Raw genomic sequence first — 26,808 nt, 5'->3', positions numbered from 1 at the left:
TAGCTTGAGTGATTGAGAAATGGATGGTGTGATTGAATTGTTACTTTACCGATAGCTCCTTTGAGTTATGTGGAAATCTTGGCTGACTGCTATTGACCAGTGCATTGCTTGCAGCCCAGTCTTCTAGAGTTAACTCACCACTCTACATTTTTTTCTTTTTTCTTCAGTGAAATGCGGAATGCAAAAAACAGCCCCGAGAAGAGCACGTTCAGCATGTCAAGGAAAGGAACGCCGCAGTTTTCAGGGAGCAAAATGAGTTCGCCTGCTGATTTCCTAGAGGAACGGAGACGTAGCGTGTCGAAAACCCCGGAACCTCCATCTCCCGTCAGGCCACCCTCTTCACACTCCAGGCATGTGTAAAAGGCTGCAGGCATATAAGGAGTATACACCAATGTCACAGTGGTCCCCATTTTGTTGCACTTGGAGCATGGTGGTAGGCCCTGCATATGGCTAGTTAGCTTACTGCCACCCGCTTTGGCTTGCACTGCTGAAGCTGTGTGCTGCACAGCAAAATGGTGACTGTAACATCATGTGAATACCCACTATATTATTCAAGTACTAGTCAGTGCTGATCAATTGGACACCAGTTAAGATTGAATGTGCTTTGGTTTATGTATGCTTGTGGGTACTAAGCCTGTGGGGCACATGTATTGAAAATTTTGTTAATATTTTAGTGTGCTAGCACTAGAGCTCTCACTAAGCCGATTAGCCATTGTCTGTCCGATCCCTCTGTGTGGGCAGGTTATGATGACGTCATCTGCCCCAGCTGGCCCATCTGCCACCTAGGTTGCTTCTCTGTGGATATTAGTGCACTGGCACTAAAGCCCCCACTTGCCAATTTCGCTGTTTGTACAGTTCCTCTGCCACCTTGAAGGGCTGGGTGGCAGATGGGGCACCTAGGTGACGTGGCGTTGTGACGTCATCACAACTTGCCTACCGGATTGTGAGCAAACTGCCCACCTTGGCAAATGGCCGTGCAGTTAATGATTAGTCGTGGGAGGTTGCTCTTCCCGAGTCGCACAAGTCTCACCAGTGACACCTGCCATTGCAGGGCAGTGGTCCATCGCTGAACCGCAGCACCACTGCGCCAGGGGTGACATGAGGACAGGGATATATGGATGTAAGGTAGAGAATGGCCCTTGAGAGAATGAAAGCTGAAATGCTAGCACACTTAATTTGCATCTGGGCTAACCGCGCTAAATCTTGTCATTTTTTTGCTGCTTTTTAATGTTCATTGTGACATAGACCCTCTTGGTGTAATCTTATTGTTCTGCAGTGGCATCATTTACTGCCTTTCTTTTATCCTGCTGTTCAGTCTTGTTGCATTAATCCAGCTACTCTAAAGGTATCACTTTTGCAGGGCCTCTCCAAGTGCCCTTCAAAATGCGTATTTCTAGTGTGTAAAGGGTTTAACTGTAGGCTTTTATTTGGCTAATATTTTGCTTCAGGAAAAGTATTTGGGATTTGGTGTTAATGTTCTCATGCAGTGCTTTTGTCCGCGGTGGCTGAGTGGTTATGGTGCTCGGCTGCTGGCCCGAAAGACGTGGGTTCGATCCCGGCCGCGGCAGTCGAATTTTGATGGAGGCGAAATTCTAGAGGCCCGTGTACTGTGCGATGTCAGTGCACATTAAAGAACCCCAGTTAGTCGAAATTTCCGGAGCCCTTCACTACGGCGTCCCTCATAGCCTGAGTCGCTTCGGAACGTTAAACCCTCATAAACCAAACCAAACCAAACCAAGCAGTGCTTTTGTGGAGGTAGATTGCACCTTGTTTTTATTACTTAAGCTTTGCTTCCTAGTAAAATGAAGTGAGTCTTGTCCTCCAAAAAGCACACAACTGCCCTAGGTGCATTGTATACATAGTACAATACAACACTGAAGCATGTAACAGCTTATCTGTATGTGCATGTATGCCAATATGAATTGGTTTTGGCAGCACAAGTTTCAGTAGAAATATGCTAGAGCCCTTTGATGGAAACCATCTAAAGTCAGCATCTTGATTCAGTGCAACCTTAAAAAATCTTTTCTATCTTTGGTGAACTACTATATTTTCTCACATAATGAATCCACCTTCCCACTTTTGTCATTGAGAATTTACTTATTTTAAGTGTTAGCTTTTCTTGATGTGTTCCTTAGTTTTGTGCCCTCAACAACGCAGACCTTGGCACTGTGCCAAAATGCTATGTGCCCAAACATCACAGCATGTTTATCTTTTGACGAGAGAGCTCTGGCGGCGGTGGTGGCACGCGGTGAACTTGGCAGAGCGCCAAGACGCTATGTGCCTTTGACAGAAGTGCTAGCGGCAGTGGCTTGCTTGGCATACTGCAGCGTGCCTGGCTGCACCAGCGTATGCTTAGAAAGCCAACGAGCGCTAGAGCATCGGAGAGGAGCGTAGCAGTTTAAACCAGAATGCTATACAACATCCTCTTAGCTTGAATGCTATGGAGGAAGCAGGACTTTCGGACCCCCCCCAAGCGATTTGGTGAGATCAGGAGCGGAAATGCCTAACCTCTCTCACACCACAGCTAATGCTTAAACATTCATGTAACACACTTGCAACTCCCTTGCGATTTCTGTCTTCAATTAAAAAAAAAAGAGTACACCTGACCTTAAGGGCCAGTGTTCAGTATGTTTGGTTTATTTCGTCGCAATTGGCCAGCACCATCAACCTTCACAAAATCATCATATGGTGGCATGATACAGCAAACACATTTCAAAGCAAACGATGCTAAATACCAGCAACTAAAATGTGGCCGACTGCGTGCTTTTGTTGATGGATGGGTGGGTGGACAGACGGATGGACATATTTTGACTCTCGCAAAAAAATCTCAACTTGTTTTTTTTCCCATGTAATGAGCACTCCCCCAAATTATGTCAGTTCGGAAGAAAAAAAAAAAGTGTGTTCTTGCATTGCGTGGGTAAATAAGGTAAATGAATCCTGGTTGTATAAAAAATGAGATTGAGCCTGTAGCATCTGAAACCCAACTTCTGGCCACTTTATCAGAACATGTGTTATAATCAGAAGCACTTCTTATGGCCTACTCAGGCATGAAATGAACCTCTGCCCCATATAGCATGGGCAGAAACCATATTTGGCTTGTTGCACCCAGCCATTTAATTGTACTGTTGCACTCTATATGACTTGTAACATACGAGGTGTGCCTTTGTGAACCAGTGGGAGCCTGGCTCCTGATCAAAGTCGGGCTTTTTGGAGCGTGTATCATGGCACATTTTATTGTCAAGTGTAAGCCACACACACTACATTTGCCTCTGGCACATTACAGGTCATGTTTGAGCGCAGTTGTACGGCCTCGAGATGTAGTGTCATTTTCGAAGCATTGTATTCCTTACTTATAGAAACCAGTCTTCAAACCGGATTCTTGGTAATGATAATTTTGGCTGGTTTGAAGCCTTGTCACACAATGGCCCTTAGAGAGAAGGAAGTGGCTGCAACTTTTGATACCATGAAGAATTTGCTATGTAATTGGCGAGAAACTAGTCAACAACATTCAGCAAAACCTGGTTTATCATGTAGCTACCTCTCTGGTAGTAATTAAAGTGAATGTAGTAATATACAGTATAATATATTCATGGCCCCTTATTTTCAGGTAAAACCTAATTTTACCAGATTCTTGCAACCCTGAGTGTAGTTCTTAAAGATCGGGTGAAAGCCGATTTCTCCCCGAAAATGAGCCTTCTAGACGGTGTTGGTTTTCCAGTTCACACAGCTGAAGGCGCCCCATGAAAATTTGGGCATACCTAGTGCTTATTCAAGAGATGTGTCCTAGGTCAGCTATAGGATCTTAAACCTCTTTTAATGCTTGTTTCCATGAGGTGGACGAATTTGAGGGCAAATTTGAAAAAGGCAATTTTGAAGAGAGACCAAAACATGGCTACCGACCAGAAGTCTTATCTGAGTCACTGCATGAGGTGCTACCCAGGCATTTTGACTCAAGGACCTTGTGCACTTAAAAAGCAGTGATGTTTTGGCACTGTGCGGGAGATGCGGGATTACTTCGTAGGAGATTGGTAATTTATGCGACAAAATATTTGTATTAGCTTAGGGAAAAAGTTTTAATTGGGAAGCAATTTTTAGTGGAACCCGCGATTTTCATGTATCTTATGAAATAATCAGCAAAATGTGAAGAATTTTTTGCCTAGCAGGAAAACACTGTTTTAATAAACTGTCTTGTGCTGAATGAGCAAAAACTCGAAGTAACGGAAGTTTTTTTCTGAATAACCAGATTTTCGCTTGAATTTGAGCTTTAAGAATATTGCCCCCCCCCCCCAAATTTTGGAAAAAAATAAAATTAGAAAATGAAGGACCCTTAGTATAGTATTATAGTAAATAGTATTGCTTCGTATATGTACTATAACGGCACTCGGGCAATAGTCATGGTGAACTTGAAAACGGATGGCACATTAGGTAGATAATGCTTGTAGAGAGAGCTCAGGAGCACAGTTGCCACCATGTATATTGGCTTGGTGTGGCCAACAGATAGTTCCCATTTGTATCCTTCATTTTACTTTTCAGCTCTCTCTTTACTCTCTCAGCTGCTTGAGGAAATGCTGCAAACTTTGCGGATACACAATCTAGTGCCAGGTGTTGCCGCGGTGTCTTAGTGGTTAGGGCGCTCAGCTACCGAGCCGGAGGACCCAGGTTCAATCCCAGCTGCAGCGGTCGCACTTCGATGGAGGCAAAACTCAAGACACCCGTGTGCTGCGCGATGTTAGTGCACATTAAAGATCCCCAGGCGGTTGAAATTAATCTGGAGCCCTTCACTAATGTGTCCCTCATAGCCCATGTGTCGCTTTGGGACGTCATAACCTGCAATTTACAATTTTTTTTTCTAGTTTCATATTTGTTCAACACAGACGAGTATTAGGTGCATGGTGCAATTTTATGCAAAGAGTTGTAAATTTGCTGCACCTGAATTTAAATTTTTCTATTCAGCTTGCAGTGGCTGCGGGGTTGCTTGGACAAGGACAAAAACTCAACCAGCCAGTCTGGGCTCAAGCTGTCGTATGCTGCTGCTGCTGCAGGTGGCTCTGCTCAGCTGCTTACACCTGCTCACAGCCAGGGGTCTTCGTCTGGGACTGTAAGTGTATCTAAGTCCGCATTTTGTAAAATGGCACTTTCTTTCTTGGTCTTGCATGTGTTGGTAACAATGGCACTCAAGACGTCGATAACATATGGTGATATGGTGGCATTTCTGTTTTATAGCTACAGTAGAATCCTGATGATACGAATCTCGCAGGTTCACTAATCTCATGGGGTCATCCGGACTTTGTATCATCCAAAATGAACAAAACATGTATGCAAAATTACGGCAAATACACTCACACAGATATGTTTATGACTGATGGGAATAATTTGTGGCAGCAAGTTGCCACTCAACTCTTGCAGTGCGTACTGTGCAACTGGCGATCACTGTGTCAGTGATGTGCGAGCCACACATTGTAGCTCACTGCTCGCAGTGTGTGCCACGTATTAGCGATGTGCGAGCAGCGCTGAGTGCTCACGGGTGTGGCAGCAGCTTAGGTGTTCATACCATCCGTAGTGGTGTGGGAGAGTGTTTGCAACACCCAAAGTTCTGCACTTGCACATAATATACTCCAACCAGGGAACTTTATGAATTCGTATCATTCCGAAATTTGTATCAGTACTTGCATAGTAAACCCACTAGCATAATGAGCCCACCCCCCACTTTTGTTGGTGAAAATTGACTTTTTTTTTTAAACTGTTAGCTTTTCCTACTGCGTTCCTCAGTTTTCGCGCTGTCTTCAACAGCGCAACAAGATGCTGCATGCCGATAACATCACAGCATGTTTCTTTTGTCTTTTGACGAGGGCTCCTGTCCTGTCAAATGGCGTTGGGGGGGGGGGTCTCGGCGAACTTGGCAGAACGCCAAGATGTTGTGCGTCCTTGACAGAAGCGGCAGTGGCGGCTTAATCGGCGCGCTTCTGTGTGCCCGGCTACGCTACTATGTGCTTAGAAAGCCAGTGAGCGCTTGAGTATTGGAGAGGAGCGTGGCAGTTTAAACCAGAATGCTATAATTATAACATCCTATACATTGAAATACTATGAAGGAAGCAGGGCCTTCAGACCCTCAAGCGATTTGGCGAGCTCGAGATCAGGAGCGAAAATGCCTAACCCTTCACCGTCCTGCATGTTTGTTTTTTTTCAACCTCGCATAATCAACGTGCACCGGACCTTGAGGGCCGGTGTTCAGCATGTTCGCTTTCTCTCGCTATGATTTGCTGGTGCCGCCAGCTATCACAAAATCGTCGGATCGTGCTGTGATACAGCAACTTTGCTAAACACCGGTGACACGAACGTGTCTGACCACGTGCTTTTGTTAACGATGGATGGATGGATGGACGGACCGACGGGTGGGTGCGCAAACGCATGATATGAAATTTCAGCCCTCCCAAAACAATCTGTTAAAACTTTTTTTCCCGCGCAATGACCTCTCCCCCCAAATTGATGTCAACTTTTCTGGAAAAACAGTGGGTTCATTACGTGAGTATATACGATATTTCGTTCCTTCTGTTTGGCACAGCATACTCTTTGTATGCATATCAAGGTGTGCTGCTAAGATGAGTCTCACCACTAAGAAGGTTTGTGCATTTGGAGCATAGACATACCTATTCTCAAGCAGTGGTTATCTGCCAGGTGTTAAGAATATGGGTTCTGTGCTCTCAGGTTATTGACACGCTTCCTATTTTGATATTCGTTTTGGAATGAGGCTGTTTGCATTCAGATAGGTGGGTCAAAATGTTGCAAGCTTGTTGATTAGTATAGTGACCATATCTTGAGGTTGTTGTCAGTGCACATATAGTTGAGAACTTGCTGGGTGAGTTGGTTATCTTAAACGGGCAGAAAGGAGCTACTAAGACATAGAAAGGACACATACAAATGCTTCATTGTAACTAAGTGTATTTGGTGCCTGGAAGCACATAATGCTATACTCCCCCCCCCAAAAAAAACCTTCTGTTCATGTGGCTGCAATGAAAAGAGGTACACATATTGCAAGTTTGTTTGCAGGAATTAGATGCGTGGATGTGTCACTAAAAGTAGTGAATGCCTTTTTTTCTTTATGAAAACCATTTAGTACTTGTTTACCCACTGCACCACATATGTATGACATTACGGTAAGGGTTGTGGGGTGGGTTGGGTTATATGAAACAAAAAAAATGAAAAGAAATTAGTGATGATACAAAACACTTATTTTCAAACAGGGTGGAAAAAATGATTTGAACAAATCAATTCTAGCTTTGAAATGCCGTACTTTATAGTCATGATCAACATGTTTGGATCTGTAATATTGAGAAACAATTTTTAAGCTTTCACTTTCTTCTCGTCACCTTAAGAGGCTCCCATTCTAATACCTGTTTCACTCAGAGGGCTCGTGAGCAACCATGTTTCTGCTCTTGCTTAAAATCTTAGCATGAGGAAATTGTAGCTTGACCACAAGCAAAGCAATGCGCCAGCAGGTGCGCATCCTTTGATATCATATTCTCTCAGGTGGTCATCAATGCAAGGGGCAGTGTGTTTGATGCAAAATTTACTATAGTATATGAGGGTGTGGTTTCATATACCACCAGGTCCACCACTCCTTCGGCACACTTTGTAAAAGGCTTGGATGCTTCTTTGAGCAACCTTTTAACAGCTGTCTTAAGGAGGGATGTTGTTCTTAAAACTTTTTTTGACTTATGATAGGATTCTTAGTAAAGTAATTCTTGTTTTTTTTATGTAGGTCCCAAATATACAGTTAGTTTGAATAGCTCAATTAGAACTTAAGTTATAACGTTTTGCCCCCCAAAAGTTTGTTTTTAAATATTTATAGAACTGAATCGCCCAGAATACGCTGGAGTGCAAAATTTGTGTGTGTGTGTGTGTGAAGGGGGGGGGGGGGGGGGGGGCAGGGGGGGAGATGTTTTTGCGCTTGCCTCAGTGAAAATACATTGGTAAAAAATGTACAAAATGAGATGGCTGGAAATTTAGGAAAGCGTCTAATTAAATTTAATACATAATGTAGAAGCCACTGAAAATAGCATCGCTACTCAGCTCTACTCTTCCCAAATAAATTGTTACCAAGCTCATTTCAGTTACCCAAGGCAAACCAGAGAGAAAGCTTGTAAGGCGGAGACTGTTTGTAAAATCACAAATAAAGAGGCTTTTAAAGCCATCTTGAGAAGTGTCAAACAAAAGGGCGTGAAACCAGCTTTCAACTGCTAGCTGAATGGCAGTGATTGGGGAGCGGTTTCAGAGTTTCAATTGCGTGAACGGAACATCATTTCGAAGCTCGCGCTTCGTTTTTCAGCTGCGCGACTCTCATACTTTATATGAAGTATATGTAGTAGTAAGAAAAAAGTTTTTCAAAAAATCAACTTATTTTTTTTTTTTTTTGCATCTAAAGACCCATATCGCCCCTTAAGGTTGTAGGCCAATCATCAGGATTTTCCTTCCTTCCTTCTTTATTTCGCTGTCGACTTTAAGCAGCCACTCAGAGAAGAGATCGCGCGTCATCCAAGCATGGCTGTTGGCTCGGTAGTCACACGGCAGCGACACTACATTTTTCATGCAACGAGGTTTTAAAGATTTCCCGATGATGAGAGGCCTGAGCTTCTTCATGCCAGTTGCATTACAGGCGAACAGCACAGAAATGCGAACCTTCGATTTCTTCCCGCCTTTGCACTTCGTGTCCTTTAAATGCATCGTTTTCCCCGGGAGGAGCTGATAGAAGCACGCGGTCTCATTGGCATTAAAAATATCCTCGGAGTAAGACTGTACGATTTCTTGAAAGTGGCTGTTCGTCCACGCAGCGGCACCCTCCGCGTCCGCTGCTTTTTCCTTCTTTCTTCTCCGAAGGCTGTCTGCCAGGTGATCCTGTTTCTCTGACGAAAAAGGTTGAGCCACCCGGCACTTGCTTTAAAACCAGCGACTTCAAGCGCTGTGGCGAATTCCCACGCTTTTTCCTGTAGCATTGGCCCAGACACTGGCACACCTTGCAATTGGGCATCTGAACCACGTCAACACTGCTTGATTCACGTTTTGAAAATTCTCAAGACTCAGCTGTTTCCTACTTGGAGCAAGCTGAGACCTCCGGTGAAGCTCAACTAATTTTGCACGATCCTTCAAGATGGTCGCAATGGTTGACGGAGCCACTCCAAGCTCCTTGCTGACAGTGATCTGCCTTTTCCCGCCATCAATGTCCCAAAGAATGGCGACTTTATCCTGCAGCGAAAACTGCTTTCGCTTCTTTTTGGTGGGCACTGCAGAATTCATCATCGTCCGAAGGGCAGAGTGATCTCGCGGCAGCCGAATATCAACACGTCCTCACCAACCTGAGAGAGACAACAACACGGGCGCTCCACTGGCTCAGGTGATTAGTGCGCGAGAAAAAGTAGGCCTAGTTACGCATTCCACCTGCACGTCAATGTTTTGTGATGATATTTGTCAACTTCAGAAACTGCCTGGCGACAAAACCCGTACTTTGTTTTCCCGGAGGTGGCCTCCGTGACTGGCTCCGGCAGCGATGCTGGAGCTGATCGCGGAGGCCACACCCTGTATTGCTCGCATCCCGCGATCGGTTCCGAACTTGCCGCTTTCCTTTCTGCGGTGGGTGTAAATTCGTAGTAATGAGGTATTTAACTTGAGTGACAGCGTTAAAATTGTAGTCGTTATTCTGAATGTTTCGGTATTTTGATATTCGTAGTACTGAAAAATGTTTACATTGAAAGCATAGGCCTTCGGAAGGGGTTTTTTGAAATGTTTGTAATTCTGAAAAAATAGTTAGTCTGAGGTTCGCTGTAATGAGATTTGACTGTGTCTTGCACTGCAACATGCCTCTTATTCTAGAGGTAGCTTTGGTAGATTAAATTCAATGTTTTTTTCTTTTTGTCATATCTTACACTGCAAGTCTGCATGTTCCATGACTACAGCACAACGAACGGGACATAGAAGGACACTCGAAGGGACACAACACAGCGCTGTGTTGTGTCCCTGTGTATGTCCTTCTTCTATGTCCCGTTTGTCGCGCTGTAGTCATGGAATATCGTAACCAACTTGCCCAACAACTTACCTTGCTGAAGTCTGCATGCACAGCCTTTCCACATTTGGTCGCATCTCTTAGCTGTGCTTTCTCTTATGGAAACAAATTTAAACATTGTTAATTACACATTTGGAACCAGCATTTTCCAATCATTATTGTATGAGACGTTACTGAACAGCACTCCTTTTTGAGCTCCTTATAATCCTTGTCAGAGTGAAAGCGCAGATAAATTTGTTATATTTCAATGCGGCCTTTTAATAAAATTCAGCTTACAGTATTGATTTGCGCATTTAGATGTGAGTGAGGGTCAAAGTTTATACATCATAAGTTGCAAAGCTGGCTATTGTCTAATTTATTTTTGCAAGCAAACAGAATGCAGCCAAAGCTACCCTATTTTTGTGTGTATTACTTGCATCGCAGAAACGCGACCCTACAGTGGGGCACGCATTATATGTGAATTGTGGGTGAAGGCAGGTCGGCTTCACCACGGCTCATTGTACCTTCGGGTGCATGCAATCCCCATTGCCATCGATGGGCTGTTTCTATGGTGGAAGGAAAAAGAAAACTTTGCGGTTGTGCTGATCAATATATAAAGAATGGGCTGCTTTATTGATCAAAAGGTTGTCTTCGGCAGCAGAGATAAAATGAAAACTGCAATGATAGAGATGATTGGATGCGATCAATGATTGTGCATAGCAGCGAGCATCATCTCCAAATAAACTTGTTCTGAGCACAAACTGAACATTGTTTGCACAGTTTCAAAAGTGGGTAACCATATTTCCTGAAAGTGTGCGAGTAGTACGAGGGAAATTTTTTTTTCTCTGTTGTGCGGGTCCAAATGAGTAGTGCAGGCTGTATGCAGGAGTGGATAATACACATGAAAATACAGTACAGTAGAACCCCGCTATAGCAGATTCGGTTATAGTAAAAGCTCGGATATAGTAAAGCGAAGCTGTGGCCCCATTTTGCCTTCTGTAGATGACCATGCATTTTTTTGGGTTATAGTAAAGAATTTTTTCGATGAAACAGATATAGTAAAGAGCGTCTGAGCCGTGGTGATGTACTGCCCGCGGAATGATGACATCGCGGTGCACGTGAAGTCTAGGATTGCGGGGCAAATAGATACCAAATACGATAAAACAGCAGTTTTTTGGGGGTGGCTTCACCATTGAGCTCAAGAGCTGCGAGAAGCCAACTTTTCGAAGACCTTGAGGCCGTGGGCCAAAGCGCGCGGCGTGCACGAAAAAAGTGAAGTTGGTTATGAACATAGGAAAAAGGCGGCTCGGGTCGCTGAGGAAGTGCAGTGAGGGGGAAGAAAAGGGCGCGCGTTCGTAGCACGGCAGTGCGAGGCACGGGAAAGCGGCAGCAAGAGGTAGAGGCGCGGTGGAACTGCGTAGGCGGTTTTGCCGCGCTTGACTGTGTCACGCACGTTTTTAACTACTGCCTCTTAAATGACGCTGAGACCACGGAAGAAGATGCCATCATCATGCAAATCTTTGGTTTTCACATAACCATGCTGTATTTGTGTAAATGCAGTACTTCCACAAGATTTAAACGAAGTTGAAAATGTGATAACATTCAATAACTGAAAATAATTATCACATAATGAGACGATAAGAGCACGATGCCAGGTATTTGAGTGTTCTTTTATAAACTAGCACTTCGTGCTTAGTAAGCAGCCAGAGAGCATAGTCGGAGCTATGCCATCGCCAACAACTGATACAGTAAAGACCCTGATATAGTAAAGATTTTTGCTGGCGTGAGCTACTTTACTATATATAGAGGGGTTCTGCTTTATATTATGCAACTGTGGTATCAGTCATTGGCAGCATCTTACTGCTGCTGAGCAGGTCATCCTTCTGCCTACGACCCAACTCAACACAGCGCAACAAAGCATGACAACAGGTGGGGCCACAGTCTTTAGTGCTTCATGCTAATGTCAAGGGAGCATTCAGCACAGGACCCATTAGGAGTTTTGCTGCCCTATGTTGGTTCAAAAGTGCCATGTAAGGGTAGCCTTCTTACACTATGGCTTGCAGCAAACATATCTGTCATAGATTTGGTAGTTTTGGCTTTACAATGTACAAAGGAAGTTTTTTACATGCAGATACATTAGGTTTTGTAACAGCTCACAGCTGGTGCTGTTGTCTTTTTTGGGCAGATTAAGGTACCCTTTCTCACAATGTTGTTACCATACTGATTTCTAAAGCTGGTGTTTTCTCTTTAAAGGGAGACTGAAGCACTTTTTGCAAAAATCGGGCTTGCGGTGGCACCTTTGATGCTGCAAACTCGATTATCGAACTAAAATTGGGTAAAAGCAAGCGCTAATTGTCGTTTTTAGCAGAAATATGCAGCCAGTGCCTCGGGGGCACATCGCGGGTCACGCCGCCGCCTCTGGTTGGCCAAGAAGACGTGACGACATTTTGAGGACCGGTGAAGCTGCCGATATGGTTCCAGTGCTTTGTAAGCTGCGTTGCGTGCCGATTGCAGCTCTTCGCGGTGTTGTAAAAGCGATTATAGGACACTTTTGACACTCATGTGAACATCGGGGTTTCACTGTATGTGTTCGTACCAGTTGCGCACGCAAACGACGCAGTATCTCCGTTGCCAGGAGCGAAGACCAGCCGGGAACATCTACCAGCGTTGGAAACATGCTGTGGTACGTCATTTTTCGAAGTTGCATGTCGTTATTGGCAGAAACTAGACGACTGTCCAATAACTTTCCCACGATAAGCCACTTCTCATAATGCCATTCGGAAGATCATGATGGTGCGCCTATAGTCCATAGAAATGACTAAACCCTAATGTGTTAGCTCTCACTTGCCCTGTGGCGTGTTCTCAATAGTGTCGTGGCATGGTGTGTGAAAAGACCCGCGACCACATTTTTCTCTCCTGGCAATGGCGCCACGTACAAAGCGTTGCATGAAGTAGAAAGTATTATGTGGATGCACAATTAATTGCTTGTGCGTGATTCAAGTGCGTTCGTCTGCTGCGATGTGATTCGCAATATTGCTTTGGTTACGCTGGAGAGCGGCAGTTATACCCGAAGCTTGATGCAACGGAAAGGCGAGTTCGCTAGCTCACATGTACTGCGCCAAGACTCGCTGCTATTGTTAGAGGCCTTTCTTTCGAAAGAAGCCGTCCACAGTGCTCTTGTGCATGCGCCGGCTGGCACCATTCCCAAAAAATTTCCGGTACGTGTCCGATGCCGGTACGGGATTTTTTCGCATGTGGGGTGACACCCAGTTGTGGATAACCGTATTTTCGCTGTGGCTGTAATATTACTCGTTCATAGCAAGTGTTTGTATGCATGCATAGAATGGAAGATGAGTACTTCTACTTATTATCAAGTGCCAGAAATCGCTAGGAGAGACCTGCTATATGCGGCTACTGCGAAATTAATAATAACCTCTAGTTTAATTGACGCAACAATTCTTGAAAAAAAAAAACAGCAAATGTTCCACTAATGAGTGAGAAATTTTAATCAACCTTGGGGGAAATTTTAACACTTTTCATTTACAGGCTTTAGTGAAATGCAGTGTACTTGCTGTTTGGCTCATCTGAAAACAAATGAGAAAGTCTACACTTTCTACCTAGTTGTCTCCTGGATACAGTCTGAGAAAAGCACCTTTTTGAGGTGTTTGTACAGAGAGGTTTCTACAGAGGTGTGTGTTGTTTTCAGTACTTGAGGTTTTTGCAAAGTGAGAGCAAGAAAAAGTGCCGTTTGCAGTGAAGATTAATTTAAATTAGCAGGGTCTGCCGAGTTCTGGCACGTTTTCCTGCAATCACTGTGCAGGAACCTGGCACTAATGTGATTGACATGAAGAAACCACATGGCAAATAAAACAGAACTTTATTCCATTTTGAAGTCAGGAATAAGTATTTTTGGTCCTCTAAAAATGCTAATAAGGTGCATTAATTTGTGAAGATTGGCAGAACATCTCTTACCATTTAGCGAAGTCGCACAAGATAATTGTGTTCCAATACCAACCTGTAAGATAAGACAGCAGGGATTACACGGGTTGTAACTTCTGTCAATGATTATTGCCATTGAGCAGTCATGTACAAGCTGGCCAAGCTTTGTTCTGCTATAGGTAGTCGGTGACAGCCTCCTGTCATCCAGCATTTCAGTGACTGCATGTGATGATCCACTACGCCAGCAGCAACAAAACAGTTAGGCACATGTTGAACCAATATCCAGTTGCATTTTACTACACTGAATAGCTCTACTGTGGCATTTATTGTCGCCGGTGTCGAGCAAGTATGTCCGAGTTAGCAAAACTTCATTCCTTTACGCGGAGTTGATGATGCTGCCCTAAAATTCTGGATCACATGAGGCTCTCCAATATGGCAGAAAAATTAAGGCAGTTAGGCTGAACTAACACCAACTTGCGAGATGCACCTGCAGGGATTAAACAAGTTGTAGCTTCTACAGCTGAGTGAGTTTGCAAATCCACTTCAAATAAGATTTTACGTCAGCTAAACTATTTTTTTTTAATCTTGGGCATAAATACAAACATGAAGGCTCCATGCAGTAATTATATGCTAGCAGCAAATGTATGCATGCACATTAGATACTTGTTCAGGGAACTGAAATAAGAGAGAAGGTCTGTTTGGCTTATCGAGCACTTAGAAGGCAAGCTAAAGCAACAAAACTCTAATCATGTCAGAATTGCTACTGCGAATTATAAAATTTATTTATTTATTTCAGAATACTGCAGGCTAAAGGAAAAGCATGTTGGAAGTCTGTTGGCAATGCAAAACCTACTTGTGTCAAGAACAAAAAAGTACATACTGAAGACCTGTAATTGGGGTGAAACTTTCCTTTGTAGTCTGCCCTGGCATCTAGCTGCCTCCCTAGTATGGCTTTGGATTGAAATAGTTGGTCTGTTTGCAGTTCATGCGTGCTTAAATGGTTGCATGTAGACATCTAACACTGGATACAATGATGGATACAATATTGTTGAAATAAATTTTGTGAAAAATTGAGCTGTATTTACAGTCTGGTGGAAAGTGCCGTAGTCGAGGGCCAACACACTGAACTCCTAGCTACGAATGTGCCTTGTGTCACTTTCTTCACCATCATTGCCCTTCCAATCAATAAGGCCCAAAAAATTGCAACTATGTACATGTTTACCGCAGAAATGCAGAGCAGAAAGGTGCCTAGAAAAAATTTTTTTTTTCTGCTTACCAAATGACTATTCCATGAAGCACACTAAGCAAAATGATTAAAATCTTCTTTTGTTCTGATCTCCAAATTGTCGAGAAATGCAGAAGCATAAAGCTTTTAAGATCATGCAGATACTGTCTTATAGTTTATGGTGTGTTCACCACAGTCTCGCTAGTAATATTTTCTGGAAGACAGCAATGGCTGCTAATAATGTGGCGGTAGTGCATTGGTTCTTCTTTCGTAATGGCAGATAAGAAGTACAAGAGATTGAAATCTTAAAAAAATAAAATGAAGGGAGAGCCTCAGTCCAGCGGTCATCATTGGCAGGGGTTATATAGGCCCTTTACTCTAAGGAGGATGGACTGGGGTTATGGTGGGGTGTGGAGTGAGGAGGGTGGGAAGGTGGCGCACTTAGTCTTCAAACAGCTCTTGTCTGGCCATGGAGGCTGTCACCTGCAGGTAGGAGAGAAGCAGGTTAATATCCATACTGACATGAAAAGAATGCAAAAACATACCCCCCACCCCCCTTTTTTTTCTGAAAAAATGCAACAGAATCAAAATGAACAATCGCAATAAAACAGTAAAAAAAAAAGATAAAGGAACAGAAGAAAACGCCATGGAGGAAAGAATAGAGGCGTTAAAGTGGTTATCAAGGTTGCATTCTTTCCCTTATAATCTATGCAATCCCCAGCATATAGTACACAGTGGTCTACATACTTTCTAGTGGCTGCATGATTTTGCCTACTGTGCCTTATGTTTTGTGATATGTTTTTCACTACTCTGACGAACCAAACAGTTTACTAACTAGTTCTCCTTAATTAACGGTGCATGTCATCACATCCTTTGCTATTAATTTTTACCTGTCTCAATGGCTATCAAGGGCTTTAGCTGCTCAACCCACATTCAGATTTGGGACATGCGGTAAACCTTCATACTATTTACCAGTATTTTCTCTGCAGGTGGTGAGAAACTGATCATTGTCTATTGAACCTTGACTTTCTTTTCTCGACCAGCTTGTCCTTTGGGACCTTTGGAAGACTGCTGCTGAGTGGTGGACGAGGTTCTGGAGCAGTTTTCCTCTCCTGAGGCTGCATGCTCTCAGCAATGGCCGTAACCTTGTCGAGGAGGCGTTTGACGCAGCCTGTGTGAGCATTTCATCTTGTAGCTTGTGCAATATTCACTTTCTTCGTGATCAAATAAACTAGGTGGTGCAAGCTTACCATGAGTTGGTGGCTCCTTTACTGGACAAGCTATTGGGCCACCACCTGCTGCCTTTGGGTAACGCACACACCATCGAAGTGTGCCATCCTTTGTGCGTGCCTGACCACGTCCACTTTTCTCGTTGTACAGCTAGTTGGGTCCTGAAAAAGTTGCACAGGACTGTGTCAAAACGTGTAAACTTGAAACAAATGTAAACAGTCCAACTGTAAAAATCATGCTACAAAAGGAGGTCACTGATGGACGTTGAGCACAACACCATGTTAGCAATTAGTGGTTTTAAAGCACCATGAGCGCGCATGATGAAAATACTGAACAAGCAAAGTACTACTTTTGAAGAGCTATGAGAACAAAGCATCTCCTCAGTTGCCGGGCGGATTGAAAATGAAAATGCAGTGCTTGCATGGTGAGCACAGCCGAAACTCTAAATGCTCACAAAGTGTCGGCATGTAAAATCCCTTCCGATTCGGTCGACTGCGTTTTTAATTTCTGTTTAGACGACATAAGAAATGATGCGGCTATTGACAATTTCAGTAAGTGTAATTTAAGATGGGCAGCTTTTCATATAGTTGTGCCACGTGTCTACATGCCTTTCACTTTTTCTACAGATGCATAACATTTGTTTTGTTTAACACAATTGTTTTGTGATATCGATGGCTTCTCACTGTAAAAGTAGAGAATAGAAGACAACAGCTTACCTGGCCCTCATTCCTGAATACGAATAATGGCAGGTCTTCGGTGCAAAATGCACTAGAAGGCTATGAAAAGCCTCTAATCCATAGTTTTGATGTCTGGTAGATAGCCATGGCATGTCTTTAAGAAGGGCCTTAGACTTTGTAATGTCTTGAAGCTTCTGGAAAGCCTTTGATTCTAAAAATAAATGGCCATTGTCAATCTCTGTAAATCTCTAAGCGTGCGGCTTGCTGTATGCTGACGACAGCAACAAACGGACAAAGAAGAAACAGACATGGACAAGCGCTCGTCCCTGTATGTTCCTTCTTTGTCCATGTTATTTTGGCACTTTCAAAAAATGACAAACGTGTACCAACTATCCCGATCCGCCACTCTTCTGGAGTTCCGAGTTCTTTAGCAAGGCAACGTGATCACCAAATTGCATCAACTCTTATTGCCAGTTCTTCTCATTTGAGGTTTGTGAATACCTTCTGTAAACACGCAGTGAATAGTACTCTAGAGATTGTGTCTCCCTACCTGAAACCCTCTCTTATTGGAATTTTATTACTTTATATATCATAGTTAGATATGCCTAATTATGCTTCGCTAGGGCCTTTCACGTATTTTTTCACAAAATGTAATATACCTTCTCTGAGCCACTGCTTGGTTTTGATGTCACCGTGCAAGCACGTGGGGAACGATGCCTGATCGTGTGTATGGATGTCCCTTATATGGTTAAGAAGTGAGAGCCATTTGGGCACAATGAGTTGTGCTTTGCCTTCACTGGATGCTGTCGCCCAATACAGAAGTTCCTTGCAGTTATTTTGTTTTGCAGCTGTGTGCAGCTTCTTGGTGATACCTAAAATGCGTATTAGAAAAAATAGAACTAATGTAATATGTTCTATAAATATGCTGAAAATAACATTTTATCAGCCACCGTAAAGCAGCAGCTACTAGATAACCTTTGCCATGTTCCACACGTCGAACTCATGGGTGATTGCAGCTTTGTTGTTAAAGAGAAAGCTCTTGATCTGTGTATGACGATCGGTCACCAGCACTGCTACCTTGATCTCCTCACTTTCCAGTAAAGCAGGGCCCTGTTTCATGCCTTCTAACTTCATGTGACAGCTGCCGCCAGCTTCATTGGACTATGGAATGATAATGGCAAAGGATATTGAGTTTGATGCGCTGCGTGTCTACCAATTAAAAAAAAAAGACTGCATGTACTGAGGTCTCTCCGTCCCAGCTGCAACTATTTTTACGAAAATAAATGTTTGTAGTTCTAACTATGGTAGTGCTGTGTTGGTGCTTCATCTACCAGCACAGGGATTGAAGGCTAAACCTATGATAATGCATGTGCTGTAGAAAGAAGTCATGATATTTAAGTGTTGCGTTACACTTCATTTGGCTGCATTAGTGAGCTATAAAAATTTACAGAACGTTGTTGTAGCAAAGTGGAAACGCACCTGCGCGACTTCAAAATGCAAGACTTTGTGGCGTCCATCAAATTATACGTGCCATATTTAGCACTAAATCCTGGTGAATCAGACCGTCGATCTCCAGCAAGGTTCACCTGTTGGCCTTGCAGCTCTTGCAGCAGACTTTTCTGCTCTTCTTTCCAAACCTGAAAAAAAAAAAAAAACAGTGCACATTGAACCTTGACCATGCAAAGAAAGCTGGAAACTTCTTCACAATGACTCCTTACCCTGTCAGTTGCAGGCCACAGGTATGAACGCTGGATTGCAAAAACTGTCCTGTTGCTCACAACGTGTAGCTGTTGGGTTGCTTCCAGAGAACTGCTGCGCAAAGCTGCAGGTTGAGCATCGGCTGCTGTTTTTTGATGTCCTGATTACACCAGTAAACGAAATGGCCAGATGCACACTCCTCATAAACTTCTAGAAGCGTGCCTTCACACTCGAATCTGACTGTACGAGGTGCGAGGCACTCTGTGCACAGCTGGAAAAGTTTCCAAAGGTATTTCTCCTGCACCAAAAATATTTTGCTGCCGGGTTCATCTGTGGAGTTTCCAACACATCTCTGCTTGGAAGAGAATGGGCAAATTTTCAATCGCACTGGACGGCCTAAACACTCTACCTGCATGAAAACATGAGGAGTGAATGTTCATGGCACCAGAGTAGAAGTAGGGTAAACGGGTTTTTATCATACTGTTAATAAATCACATGCTTCTCTTCAAATTCCTCACATGGTCTGTAGTCCTCATCATCATAGTTCTCATCTCCACCTTCGTCTTCTGCACTGTCATCATTTTCAATGGCCTCTCTTTGGATTGGCATGGTGGTTTGAGTAGCTGCATCTATCATGGGGCTACCAACCTGAATGCCTAAAAGTCATGTGATATGTGCAGCTGCATTTAGTAGTTTTTACCACTGGACACAACATAGAATATGTGGAAGTTTTAGTACAATTGAAAACCTCTATAGCACTTTGCCCCCTTCCCCGTCATTATTGTACAAAAATGTACGCTCAATGTGGAGGCACATACCGATAGATACAGTGTGAGATTTTGTCTGAGAGTGGGGTGATTCCATGCTTCTTTTCACACATGCCTGTACAACTGTGCTTTGTGTCGCTGGCCGCACCGTTGCTTGGACAGACTTGGGTCTTCCCTCTAAAGACTGTCAGTTTGACCTCCTGCGGCACATCATGTGCTGCATCTGCAATAATGAGCAAGTTATCATCTATGTGTAAGGGGTCAGTGCCTTGCATTACTCTGCTTGCTGAATATTGATCGTTACCAGTCAGAGCGAGGATACTTAGTGAATTTTCCGCACCGAAGTTTTCATGTGGCATTGCACAGGGATCTGCTCCAGCTTCTGTTGTGACATCTGCAACACAGACTGAGATATGATTTGATGCACAGGATAGCCATGCATAACTAAATGTTGAGACTGAATGTAGCATCATTACATGCTGAGTTACCAGAGGAACTGCCCAATTTTGGATAAAGTGTTTCCATGCTTGATCTTTCTCCAAGCAGTTCTGCAAGGACCTGAAAGGATAAAAAGCGTACTGGATTACTGAATTGCTCTTTACTGAAAATTTTTCTATGAAAACAAGAAAACCGCGTATGTGATGTCGTTCTCGGATTTTAGGTGATCATCGATATATATGTTTACCTCGTAAGAATAACATGACGCCTGCCGACTTATCGCATTTGCATAACCACATCAGAATTGGACAGATTTAAAAAAGTGCGAAGCTATCGGTTAGGGACATAGGGGAACAGCAAGGCGCCAGTGCGCATGCGCAGGACCATTACCAGAGGGGCGTTATTGTCCTTCGCCTGCGCTGTGGCTCCTCGCTATTTCGCTATGACCCTAGCCGATAGCTTCACCCCATTCTAAATGTCTCTATTAGCTCCTAGTCGGTTCTGTGTCCCGCCACTGCCAGAATAACAGTCCGACGCCGCGCACCTGTGTTTCAAAGCCAAGCTGCAACTCGCCCAGGCTTCTGTCGAGTATTTTCTTTTCAGATCGCGTAGCTAATGATTCACGGCAAAGCAGTAACGGGTGGGAAATCACGACGCCGCATGTCAGCAGCTTGGACATTTGTTTGCTTCGACGCGTTGAACTGAACCTCGCTCAGCGCGCCCCAAGACCTGGCCAACCTGGCTGCGCCACTGCTCCGCAGGGGCTCCACGAGCATGTCAGGCACAGCAGTGGGCTTTTTTCAGTTGCCCGTCCTGTCTGCACGTGAAGCGGTGTTTCGTTGATGAGTTAAGTGACGTTTAGCATGGGGATCTCTACAGCATATCCCCTTGCGCGAGAAAAGGAAACCTGCTAGTACAGCCGCATGATGCAGCTGTGCCCGTACCATCCCCATCGCGGGATCGCTCTCCACGTGGGCTAATCATGGTCAACGCTTCATGCAAAGCTCCACACACAATTGAGACCTGAATTGCCGCAGAGTAATGAATTTAAAATCGGAAGTAGAAGCCCTCACCTCATGTTTCCTTCTTTTAGCAAATGCACTTCTTGGCGGTGGTGACATGCTTCTTTTGTGCAAAAATAGTGAAGGAACCGCGTGATGGTTCAGCCATGCCCCTTTTGACAGAAACCCCTAGCGATCGCATTAGGGACAAGCTCTGCACGTAGTCGCTGTCACGAAAGTGCTTCGAGCAGAGTACGCTTGCTTTGGTCGGCTTGAACTTCTCCCTCTTCACAGCAGCGACCCACTGCACTGCGAGCTTTTTATCTTTGGGAAACTGTGGAAGACATCTTCGTGGCCGTAGCTGCTCGTACACCTGAACGCACAGCAGTACCTCATGTTAGATCAGCTGCATGTGTTCGGATGCTCAAAACTTGGCTGAAACACTTTGTGAGTACGTCCACAACGCAGGCAACACGAGGAACAACGCGCGCTGAAAGCATGTTTAGGTGACTCGGAGGACCTCCGGCTCCTCATATTGACGTCACATGGGTCGATAAGGAGGAGGTTTTCCTCTCTGCTTTTCTCCTCTCCTGCACTCTCTCGGGACGCGGGAGATTTGAACGGCGCACTTTCAATCTGTGATTGTGCCCATGCTTTTGCAACAGTTTAGAAAAATAACTTCACTAACATGATCAACAATGAGTATACTTCAAAAGCCTAGAAAGTTTGCAGATTTGAAAACCGCCTTAGCTTCTCTTTAAATCTTTAACAGAGCATGTAGCCAGTATACAACTGTGAAACTAATGTTGCTTGAATTTTCTTTGTGGAATGACTAGCCTGGGACTGGCTTTTCAAGCCGTTCAAGCACATGTTGGAGCAAGGACTCTTCTCAGAGCTCTTCTACCAAGAAAACAGGGACTCCTCCAGCTCTTCGAAAGTTGTAAGTAGCATATGCCTTCATGCTGGAATTATATACACTCCCCACTAATGTGTGCCAATCTTTCGCATTGCTACCAAAATGCACGTTCTGCACCAGGTCCTGACGGCATTCCTAACTATATTCTAAAGCACTGTGAAGAAAATATTGGTCCCTTTTTGGTTACTTTATTCAACAAGTCACTACGGGCTGCGAAACTACCTAAATATAGGAAAATAGCCAATGTCACACCAGTTCACATAAAAGGTGATCGCAGCCAGGTCACCAATTACCGCCCCATATATTTGACATCTGTTTGCTGCAAAACCCTGGAGCACATAATCTAATCTGGACTTGTAAAACACCTTCAAGATAAGCACGGTTTTCGATCAGGGCTGTCATGTGCAACCCAGCTAACTGAGTTTGTTCATGACATTGCATCCTGGATAAACAACTGTTTTCAGATAGAAGTTATTTTTCTAGATTTTAAGAAGGCCTTTGATGTTGTGCCGCACCACCTTCTTTCAGCAAAAAAATGGTGCGTCGTCCTCGCCTGTGGATGTTTTACCGTTCTTCATATTCATCAATAATATATGTGTCGACCTCAGATCCACTGTCAGACTGTATGCTGACGATTGTGTTTTGTATTCCCCTGTCATGTGCCTTGATGATTTGTGTATATTACAGGCTGACCTTGACAGAGTTTGTGACTGGTGCTTGAAGTGGGGCATGGCATTGAATGTATCTAAGTGTTTCCATGTGCAATTTACAAACAAAAAAGAAAATTCTTGGATCGTATCTCTTAAACCATGACACTATCCAAACTATATATAAGGTTAAATATAGTGGTGTTATACTCACAGCATCCCTAGACTGGATAGCCCACGTTAACATGATAACTGCCAAAGCTTCTCGTCTTCTGTATTTTTCCAACGGAATTTCAAAAGCTCTCCCCAGATACTAAAAGAAACATTATATTTAACAAATGTCAGGCCAGTATTAGAATATGCTTGTGTAGCATGGGACCCTTTCGCGGGTACACTCATTGACATGTTAGAAAGGGTACAGAAACGCGCTGCAAGGTTTGTGACTGGGAATTATAATTTTCATGTAAAGAGCTCAGAACTTTGCGAATGTATTGAGTGGAAGACTTTCGCAACCCAAAGAAAAATCTTCAGACTGAAGTTCTTGCACAGCATTTACAATGACTTTACCGGTATTAATAAAAACACTTATCTAAAGCAGCCATATTACATTTAGGAAAGACTAGAAAATACGAAAAAGATTAAGTTATCAATGCCGCATTAATGTATTTAAGTATTCGTTTTTCCCTAACACAATTCTTGACTGGAATATGCTTCCGAATGATGTGGTTTATGCACCTGATTTCCAAAGTCCTGTTGAAATGATGATCTGATGTTTTCCAGCACTGTGCCGATGTAATGCTACCACTCATATCACTCATACTTCTTGCGAAATCATTGTCTTCTTTTAGTATGTTGTGTTACCTTGCTGACATGTTTCCTAATATCTTCTTTGCATGTGTTATTATATGCAGTTCATCTCCCCTACAATAATGCCTCATGGGCGCTGTAGGTACTTGCAATAAATGAATGAATGAATAAATAAACAAAAAAAATAAATTTTATACAGTCGAGCCCACTTACAGTGTACATTAGTCATGTGGATGATTTTCATTGCGTCTGAAGTTTGTAGTAAATGGACTTCCTATATTACAGCCAAAAATGTCCAACAGAAGTGGCGTTTATTTGTTTAAAAAGTGAGTTATGTGCGCCTACTTTTTCAAAGATGATCCCATTAAGGTGCTTTCCATGCTCTCCAGCATGGTGATCTATTCCTGGCTGAGATATTTGCTGCCAACAATCTGCTTTAGGGACGCAATATGACTAATCGCAGTTGAAGCGAACACAGATCGGCCTTCCTAATCAGATGGTGGTGATAGGGGAGTGCTCATACTTTGTGTACAGTGCCTTTGCTAGAACACTGCTCTGCGATGTTGGCGTCCGCACCAACAAATTCATTCCAGGTGACATTCAACCAGCTGTGCATAAACGATGCATTGCCACTAATACACACGTGTTTGATCACAGGGTGTTTTGACAGCGTAATCTGCTGTTCCTGAACCCATGTGTATTTAAAGATCCAGAGATGGGCAAACTATTCCGGAGCCTTTCACTAGGGTACCCCCCCCTCTCTCTCTCTCTCTCCTATCACTCCCACCTTCTTCCCTTTCCTTCACGGTGTTGAGGTGTCTAATGAGTGAATGAGTGGCGAGACATTTACTGCGCCTTTCATTTCCTCATAACCCATCTTCCTGGACCCATGCAGCAATGAAGGTGGCGCAGTACATGTGTGGACAGAACATATCAGCTGCACTGCCTGCTGTCTGCACTTGCTAGCAGCACAAAATGCAGAGAGCTGACTGAGCAGGCGATGTACATTATGTTACCAGCGGGGCCATCAAGGCATTCAAACTTAAATAGCTCCCATTGATTCATCCCCAACTGTATGATGATGATAGTGAAAATATTTTTCGAAGTAAAGTTAGAGGGTGCGGAAGAGGAGGGTGATGTCCTTAGTCCTGGACTGCACCGGCGAAAGCTGCTGCTCTTACTCGTTCGATAAGCTGACGTTGATGTTCTTCGTCCATCTGCCTTCTCCTTGCAAAATTCGCTTCAATGGAATCCGGGTTTATGCCGTGTAGTATATAAGGGCTGTGGAATGTGAGTCTGTGGTCTACGGAGATAAATCCCTTTGTTTTTGCTAAGGTTTTTGGCAAGTGATGGGCATGTCTGCTGCTCCAATCTGAGGTTTTGTAGTATCTCGCTGTATGTTGTGAGTGGATTGACCTGGTCCGATTCTGAGGTATAGTTATCAGGGCCCCGGGGGAGAAAAGCCCGGGCTGAGCTGTGGGCCAACTCGTTCCCCTGTGTACCCTCGTGGCCAGGTATCCACACCAACTGTTTGACGTCAGCATAGGCTTGTCTGGTTTGGAGGATCAAGGTTGCAGGCGGGGCAGTTCTACCCTTAAAGGTGCACTAAAGAGGGATCTGAACTTGCTTTTTTACCACGGGAACTCTATCTGCACTCTCCGAGCATTTTTAGAAACTGTTGTCCTGTGCAGCAGATTTTCCTATTAAATCGAATTAAATGTTCCAGCTCCTGCCTTTTATTGAACTAGCCTGTGAAAAGAGGGGTCAGCTAATGCATGCTGTTCCTTTTAGCCAGTCATGTGGTTTCGCATTTGCTTTTTTTGTTTTTAAGCTTCCGTGAATAAATAGTTTGAGTCGTAGACTACATTGTTGCAAATTAGGCCCACGGAAGTAAAAATACAAGTGGACTCTTTACTTTTCTCGATCTCTACGCATCACTCTGCCGATGGCAAAGCGTCAAGATGCCACGCGGCTGGCATAAAGGCACCCCACACGTTGGCTGACTCCTCTCTTTTCGGAGGTGAGTTAAAAAAAAAAAGCTGGAACTAGGATGTTCAATTCAATAGGGAAATTGGCCGCACAGGACAATAATTCAGTTTCTAATATGTGCTCGGAGCATGCAGGTCGAATTCCGGCCATAAACAGACGAGCTCAGAATCCTCTTTAGTGCATCTTTAATGAAGCTTTGATATGCTACTTTTGAGCCTGTGAGGCGACGTGTGGAGCTGCGAGAGCTGTGGCCATCTTTTCTGCTGTTGTGCTGTGGTTGACTGCTGCAAGTCCATCGACTGTCTGTCCTTTGTGGACAGCCGCCACTGTGGACCCACGGCATCGACGTAGAATACGCCTTCTTGCATGCCATAGTTCTGGATTGCCTTTGCTCTTGCTTGTCTTCGTGCCTGGTGGTAGGTTGGGTGCATGTTTCTTGGAAGCTTAGCAGCCTTTAAAGCATCCTCTCCAGGTGCTTGGGATGGTTTTAGCAAAAAGTTTAAGGTTGCGCTCAATATTGAGCTTATTGAGGACCCTTCCCTGTTTGTGTGGTTTCCAGTCGGACCACTTGAGCCGTAAGGTGTGCCTCGATGAGTTCTTCAATGGTGTTGTGGACCATTTAGTATAGCAGTCGCACAGTTGAGAAAGCGGGAGCCCAATGGCTCTTTTATAAGTCATTCTGATTTGGTGTCGAGATGTATACACAATTGAACCTCGTTATAACAAAACGGTTTGCAATGAAATAATGGAAATAACAAAGGAATGATGATTCACCTTGGAAGTTCATCAACACTGGCTGTAACAAAGCTGTGGGTATAACTAATGAATCGCCTGGCCCTTTAGCTTTGTTTTAATGAGGTTCAACAGTATCAGGTTTCTTGAGTTGAAGGTATATTGTGCCACATATACTGTGTGGCTGGTAACAAATGCCTGTATAAGGCGAAGGGTGTCATTTTCTTTTGTACCACCATTCTTGGCTGTGTTTCTGGCAGTTATTCAAGCAATTTTTTCACCCATGTCGCAAAGCTTTTGTAGTGCGAGTGAACTATTTCTCCTGTTGTTGATGTAAAGCCCCAGAATTTCGTTTCTACCTCATGTATTGAGGTGTCGTTGGTCTGGATTTCTATAGTGTCTTGGTTTTTCAGCTGTCAAATGATAGGAAGCTCTGATTTTTCTGGGGAACATGTGAGTCCACAGCCATGTAGATAGGTTTGGACAGTCATTGCCGCTTCCTGGGGGGGATCTTCCATTGTACCAACGTTGCCCGTCATGGTCTGTATTCTAATGTCATCTGCGTACAGTGCATGATTGATGCCTGGATGCTGATTTTATTGGGAGGGGAGATTGATCATAGCTATGTTGAAGAGAAGAGGAGAGCAGTAACATCACTTTCGAGGCTGTCCCTGTCTTGCACCCACTGTGCTTCTCCTACTTCTCATGC

At 43.9% G+C, this 26,808-nt stretch overlaps 1 protein-coding gene across 4 annotated transcripts in view; it reads left to right on the top strand.

Moving 5' to 3' along the window:
- Mps1 (dual specificity protein kinase monopolar spindle 1) overlaps positions 1-26,808 on the top strand; it is a 95,905-nt gene that overhangs the window by 17,797 nt on the left and 51,300 nt on the right. The window contains exons 5-9 of one of the 4 annotated variants that reach the window (XM_077648890.1): positions 168-350; positions 4,954-5,098; positions 12,669-12,716; positions 16,241-16,372; positions 21,845-21,948. In XM_077648890.1, the coding sequence (XP_077505016.1) occupies positions 168-350; positions 4,954-5,098; positions 12,669-12,716; positions 16,241-16,372; positions 21,845-21,948 (612 nt within the window). Of the gene's footprint in view, positions 1-167; positions 351-4,953; positions 5,099-12,632; positions 12,717-16,240; positions 16,373-21,844; positions 21,949-26,808 lie in introns of all 4 variants that reach the window. The other 3 variants (XM_077648889.1, XM_077648888.1, XM_077648891.1) reach the window with 3 other exon arrangements.

This window comes from Amblyomma americanum, chromosome 1 (assembly GCF_052857255.1).
Source record: "Amblyomma americanum isolate KBUSLIRL-KWMA chromosome 1, ASM5285725v1, whole genome shotgun sequence".
NCBI classification, from domain to species: domain Eukaryota; kingdom Metazoa; phylum Arthropoda; class Arachnida; order Ixodida; family Ixodidae; genus Amblyomma; species Amblyomma americanum.
This window is presented reverse-complemented; position numbering and strand designations above follow the sequence as displayed.